General features: G+C 34.5%; 1 protein-coding gene across 1 annotated transcript; it reads right to left on the reverse strand.

Moving 5' to 3' along the window:
- Positions 1–4760: 4760 nt before the first annotated feature.
- LOC136827142 (uncharacterized) lies at positions 4761–7283 on the reverse strand. Its single transcript, XM_067084907.1, is given in 3 exon segments — positions 4761–4843; positions 5606–6889; positions 6892–7283. Coding segments are annotated over 3 exon segments (1614 nt in total). The 5' UTR covers positions 7139–7283.
- Positions 7284–7786: the final 503 nt, after the last annotated feature.

Here is a 7786-nt window from a genome sequence, read left to right on the forward strand (position 1 = left end):
CCACTTGTAAACACAATTATTATAACAGTTCGTTAATATACAATTATCTCTCTGACTTGATCTCTCTCTCTCTCTCTCTCTCTCTCTCTCTCTCTCTACACACACACAGGTTCTAATATATATATATATATATATATATATATATATATATATATATATATATATATATATAGTGATAATACTTTTCCTTTCTTATCATATACAGTAATATGATTACTGTACTGTGATGCTCTCTCTCTCTCTCTCTCTCTTTCTATTTTTGGGATCGTAGTTTACCTATGATTTTTATCTCTCTTTCATTCGCTCCTACCAATACTATGGTAAAGGTAGTTCACTGGATTATACAGGAAACTACTATTACTAAAGTAATTGTAGTTTAATGTATAATCCTCTCACTGTATCTCACACACAGATACAAGGCACATGTCTCTATTGTTATGATAACAGTACACCCTTTACCTCTTTTTCCCATTTTTCCCTAATTAATATCATTCCTGTGGTAACATAACCTTATTCTCTCATTCTCTCTCTCTTTCTTTCTGTTACAGACACAAGAGACACAAAACTATTAGTGATGAAAATTTTAGCTTTTACTTCTTAGTTTCCCAAATTTTCTTCGTAACAATTATGATAACGGAAGTTTACTCTCTAATCTTCTCTCTGTGTGTCTCTCTCTCACTCACACACACACACATACATATACAAGGCATAAATAATTTTTATTGCAATAGTAATTGACCCTTTACTTCAGTTTTCTTTCTCGTTCGCTCTTACACACCATTACTATGATAATGGTAGTTTATAAGATTATACAGTAAACTATCATTACTTAGGTAATAACAGTTTACTGTATAATTCCCTCTTTGTCTTACATGTATTAGAGGGGCACAAAATTACTATTTTGCCACTTTTTCCTCTTACACAATTACAGTAACACAAGTTTTTCTTTTTTTCTCTCTATCTCACACACACACATATACAAGGCATAAATCATCATTATTGCGATTATTCTTTGCCCTTTACTTCATTTTTCCCTATTATTATGGTACTGGTAGTTTACTTTATTATAAAGTAAACTGCCTTTACAAAAAGTGTGGTATTTCACCGTATAAAGTCATCTCTCTCGCTTACATATAAAACGAAAACGTCATTTTTATATGCTAATAGTTTACCCTTTACAGCATTTCCCCCCACTTCTAATGCTCTGACACAACTATTATGATAATAACAGTTGGGTAATCATCTATGTCTCTTTCTCTCAAACACATACCCGAACAAATAAATAAATACATAAATATGTATATATATATATATATATATATATATATATATATATATATATATATATATATATATATATATATATATATATATATATATATATATATATATATTATATAAAGCTTATATAAAAGCACGTCTTTATTATTTTCACTTTTTCCTCCTTTATCAATCTCATACCATCAAAATTAAAATTATTACTGCAGTTTACTTTATGATCTCTCTCTCTCTCTCTCTCTCTCTCTCTCTCTCTCTCTCTCTCTCTCTCTCTCTCTCTCTCTCTCTCTCTCTCTCACATCATTATTGTTGTGATGATAATTTACCCTTAACTTCTTTTTTCTCTTTCATTCTCTCTTACACACCACCACTGTAGTAATGGTAGTTCACAAGATTATACAGTAAACTACTATTACATTAGTAACTATAATTTACTGTACAATTTCTCTCTCTCTCTCTCTCTTTTTACCTACACAAGTGGCACACAAATTTGTTACTTTGATGAATGTTTAGCTTTGACTTCTTATTTTCCCACTTTTCCTCTTATACACCTTTGTGATAATGGAAGTTTCCTATCTAATCCACACTCTCCCTCACACACACACGCACACACACACACACACAATCCGTATATCATAATCATTACAGTAGTATTTTACCCCTAACTTCTGTCTCCTCTTATTATTCTTTGGTAATGGTAGTTTACTGGACTATACAGGAAACTGCCATTAACAAAGTAATCGAAGGTCAAGATGTCAAAACCTCTCAGACTCTCCAGCTTCAACCCGAAACGGAATGTTATGTGATGAAGTTTACCCTTTAATTCTGTTTTTTTTCAATTTTATAACTCGTATACAAAATTATGGCAACAGTTCGTTAATATATAATCATCTTTACTCTCTTTCTCTCACACACAATATACATACATACATATATATATATATATATATATATATATATATATATATATATATATATATATATATATATATATATATATATATATATATATATATATATATATATATATATATATATATGGTTTCAACAAATATATCATGTGCCATTATTATCGTTATTATAATTTTTACTTTTTCCTCTTTTTTGCTCTCATAAATCATCACTATGATTATATCAGTTTCCTCTTTTATGCTTTCTCTCTCTCTCTCTCTCTCTCTCTCTCTCTCTCTCTCTCTCTCTCTCTCTCTCTCTCTCTCTCTCAACACTCTTTTATACACATTCTTGTTGTGATGACAGTTTACCCTCTGCTTCTCTTTTCTCTTTCATTCACTCTTACACACCATCGCCATGGCAATTTAGAGGATTATAAACTATTATTATCAAAACCTATTAGAATTTACTGTACAATCCTCTCTCTCTCTATCTCATACACAGATACAAGGTACATTTCAACATTATTATGATAATAATTTACCCTATACCTCTTTTCCCATTTTTCCCTTATAATTTAATCCTTACTATGGTACCATTACAATACTATATAAATATCTTTCTCTTACATACACAAGAAACAACAAATTATTATTGGTGAATGTTTATCCTTTATTTCTTATATTCCAAATTTTTCCTCTATGATAAAGGAAGTTTACTCTCTCTCTCTCTCTCTCTCTTTCTCTGTCTCTCTATAATATGTGATATATATATATATATATATATATATATATATATATATATATATATATATATATATATATATATATATAATATATATATATATATGATTATATAATATATTATATATATATATATATATATATATATATATATATATATATATATATATATATATAATGCAAGCGTCAATAATATAGTGACGGTATTATCCGATTTCTCTTTTTTCACTATCATACACCAAAAAAGTAATGCAGTTTTCTTTATGAAAGACACTCTTTCACGCATCATTATTATAGTAACGATAATTTGCCCTTTGATTCTCTTTTCTCTTTCATTCGCCCTTACACACCACGACTCTGGTAACGGTTTTTTACTGGATTATACAGTAAACTATTATTACCAAAGTAATTATAGTTTACTGTATAATCCTCGCACTCTATCTCACGCATACAGTGGAGACAAGACACACGTAATTATTATGATAGTTTACCCTTTACCTCTTTCTATTAGTGATGGAAGTTTAGCCTTTACTTCTGATTTTCCCAAATTTTCCTCTTCTGCCCCATTATGATCACGGAAGTTTGTCTAATCCTCTCACTCTTACTCACTCTCTCTACCTCACACACACGCATATGCCATTATTTCGATGATATTTTAACCTTTACTTTATTTATTCACTATTATTCGTTCTAACTATTTTTATGGTAATGGTAGTTTTCTCTATTATAAAGTAAACTGCCATTACAAAAGTAAAGGTAGTTCACCATATAAAGTCTTCTCTCTCTCTCGCTTACATATAAAACCAAAGCGTCATTATTTCATCGCTCTGACACAATTATTAGGATAACGGTTAGTCAATGCATAACCATCTATGTCTCCTTCTCTCTCAAACACTCAAACACAAATTATACATTCATATATATGTATATATATAAGCATATCGTGACTATGAATTTTTAACTTTTTTCTCCTTTTTCGACCTTATACCAGTAGGGAAAAAGGTGCCATTTGGCGTCCTGGCGTCCTGAACATTTTGGCGTCCTGAACATTTGGCGTACTCAAGAAAGGGTGTCATTTGGCGTCCTGAATTATTATTTATTTTATTTTTTATATTTTTGGTGAAGAAAATAAGATGCAATTTTATTTTTATAGTTTTGCTTTCGAAAATAACATGCATATATTAAAAAAAATTATGTAGTAAGTAGGGGAAAAGGTCCCCGAACTGATATGAGAGAGGCCCACTGAGTGACTTATCAACTGTCGCATGACTGATGAGATGAATCAATATAAACTATCTGTTATTAATCCCACTTTATCGATAAGAGTCTGATTAGGAGGAGGAGACACCTTGCCGAAAGATCTGAACTGATATTAGAGAGCCCCACTGTGAGACTCTACCACAGCTGTGTGTCTGATAAGAGTTGAACCGTTATAAACTAACTGTTATTAATCCCACACTACCGATAAGAGTCTGATTAGGTATCCGCTGCTGATATGATTTAGACCCGCCGCGTGACTCATGAACAGGTGTATCACTGATAAGAGTTGAAGTGTTATAAACTATCTGTTATTAATCCCACTCTATCGATAAGAGTCTGATTAGGTATCTGCTACTGATATGATTTAGACCCATTGCATGACTCATGAACAGCTGTATGACTTCATACGGACATTACAATGTACAGCTCTCTAAGATATACAGCTCTAACTCTCCACCCGATTGTTAAAAGTCACACGTTTTAACACGCTCCCCATTACGCTCACTGTCAGTGACACTTAACCTATGTATGGGATAATAAAAAGCGATTCTACCTATCCACTCATTTTATTAGATAAAGCGGTATACATTAACAAGTACATGAATCTGGGGGTTCTCCCGACACACATTCCAGTACAATACCACCACGAGTTGTTATAACCAACCTTAAACCTGTAAATAATTTTACAATAAATAACCATAGGCTTCCAAATCTAGTATGTTGTACTGCCTGACTTTCCTCCCCCTCCCCCTTCTTCTCCGCCAGTTCTGTTAGTGTTCTGCGTAGAAGAACTCACCTTCCTCCTCCTCCTCCTCCTCCTCCCCCTCCTCCTTGACCATTCATCCTAAGAAAAATAAAATGTCTTAGAAAAACCGAACGTGCCCCAAAATGAATTATGTGATGTATATTAGCAACGTTTTTTAAAAATGGAATTAATCATTACCTTTTATTTAAAGAACGCACGCACTCCTTGTATGTAAGAGCTCGTTTAACGCCCGAACTCCAGTGTGAACTTCGCACCCTCTTGAAAAATTTGAAATAGTATTCCGTCACCCACCTGTCATTACTTTTCAAACGACTCGGGGAGAAGATGACACTCATTAATGACAAAACCGATTTTAACCCTCTATGACTCGTACAGTGAACGAAGAAAACGCAGTAAAGACCACACTTGTAAGGATTATCGAACTGTATCTGCCTTACAGACTGGCGAAGGGTAAAATCCGAATGCGCATCGAGAAAAGATGAGAAGCTACCCGAATAAATTTGTGGGTTTATACCATAACTGTCAAAAAAGTAAATTGTATCCCTAGGTGAACAGTCTATATAAAAACACACCCAATGTCCGGCAAGATCAATACTAGAAGTTAAAGGTTGAGTATTAGATATAAAAACTAGAGGTTTAATTCTATTCGCAGGTATTTTAAACGCACCAACTTCATCCGAAGCAAACACACCTAAATATTTAATAAGACTCCCTAGCGAACCCTGTAAAACTGTCTCGATTTCTTTTGTATCCATCACACCTAGTCTAACATCGCACTGAATGACTCTATTTGAATCAATGGTTAAAATACCTTTCATGTCACCGAACAGTAAAATCATGCAAGGGTGTGGTGCGACTGTGCCCAGCTGTATGGATATTCTCAAACTGGCCGAAATCTCAACGGGCATGGAATCTTCCACCTCTTCCGTAACAAAGCTGAAACAATAGATGGCTCTCCCATTTTTAAAACTATTATAAGTTATGAGGTTATCATGTCCCCCTCCTATCGACTTTTGAGTCTCGTAATACAATTGCGTGATAGCATTAGGAAAATTACAGTTGATGTGATACACCATATTCCCATTAACTGTGATGTGCACATTATTCAAGTCATAAGCTCCGAAATATAAACTATTGGCCGCGTAATTCCCCGAAAATGTTTGCATGCTTATCATGGCCAGTGTAATCTTTTCAGGTATACAGGTATTGAAAGGTTGATCTATTAAAATGGAATCCTCGTTCTGCCCTATAACATACGTTTTATATAAAGTCTTATCAAATATATATTGTATCAGGTTAACTGCTAGAGCGGTGTTTAAAGCGGACATGGCGTTATAATGAGGGGTAACCCGATCAATCCACAACTTGGCCTTTTCTATATTTAGATAATTTAAGTGTCCGTCTGTGTGTGCACCCATCACCCAGTTGTTATTCGCCATTTTGAGTCTTATTCTCAAATCCACGGAATCTAGCAAATACATATCTATACTCGCCAGATCTATAAGGAGTGGAAAGTACGTGTTAATTCCCCCCACCTTAATGGAGCTCAACACCCGAGATTCCCACCTACTCAGCTGTCCGAAAGAAGCAGCGGCATAGGTCTGTGTAACACCATGCGCAACGTTAAAGTCATCGTGGAAAAACCCGCTTATACCAACAGTCGGTAGTGTGCTGGTTTTAACGCTCTTGAGCATTTTTATGTATGATTGATAGTTAAAAACAGGACACGATTCCACCAACTTTTCATTCAAGAAAACAGAGACAGATTTAAAAAGCGTATTACTTATACCATTAACCAGTGCAACATGTACATCATCTGCTAACCGCACACCGGCCCTGGTCAGTGTAATGTATAATTCCAAAGCTATACTCGATAAATCCAAGAAGGAACCGGTAATGCCATTAATACGAAACTCAATATAACTGTCTGTCAGGATTCGATTACTGAATTGTTACTCGGTGTGAAATCCAACCTTTCCTTCGAATTAATCGAGCTTTCTATAATCCTACGTCTGTTCACATTCGGGAACAATTCTGAGATACGCGCAATATAGGAGGAGACAGGAACCTTGTTTCCCGTCCCGGGCACGTTAGGAACAATGCCCGCCATTCCTGAAAAAAAAAAATGCAAGAGGAGAGAGAACGTGTGCATGCACGCCAACGGGCAAAAGGTTAATGAATTAAAGAAGATCATACACATCCTTGTTATATTTACTTCTCGATTTAACCCTTCGATTCTTCATTCTCTTCTTCTTCTTCTTCTTATTCTTCTTATTCCCTCTCCTCGTGGCTGAGCTAGCGAGTGTACGACGTACTCCACCCCCCAACTTTTTCCTGGCGACCCTCCCACTTCATTAGTGATTGGGGACACAAATTGTAGCTGCTGGCAATAGAACAGTAGATTTTCTTAATGATCCTCAGACTGATGAGTATTTTAAGGAGAATGGCATTAATAAGATCAAGTTTGATAGTTATTTTAAAGGGTGTAGTTCCCTTGGCTCTCTGGTTGAAATTGTAGTAAAAATGACAAAGCAGATGATAAATAAGAGCATTGGGACTAATGTTCTTGAAGTCAGAGATTTTGAATTTTTGATATGTCAAGTTAGAAGCTTAGTAGCCTAAATAAGAGACCCATTGCGTTCAAAGAATCTTTGAGAGATCAGGACCTTCATACTTCAAGTCCTATAACACCAGAGATGCTGCTTAGAAGCTATGAAATTGTAACTGTCAATTTGATCCCAGAGTTACAACCCTTGCCCGAGTTAGATGAATAAGCCTGTAAACTTCCCGATGGGGAGTTGTTAAACAGGTTATCACCAATACTGAGGGAGAGACGACAAGTGGTGCG

This window comes from Macrobrachium rosenbergii, chromosome 41 (genome assembly GCF_040412425.1).
Source record: "Macrobrachium rosenbergii isolate ZJJX-2024 chromosome 41, ASM4041242v1, whole genome shotgun sequence".
Taxonomy (NCBI): Eukaryota; Metazoa; Arthropoda; class Malacostraca; order Decapoda; family Palaemonidae; genus Macrobrachium; species Macrobrachium rosenbergii.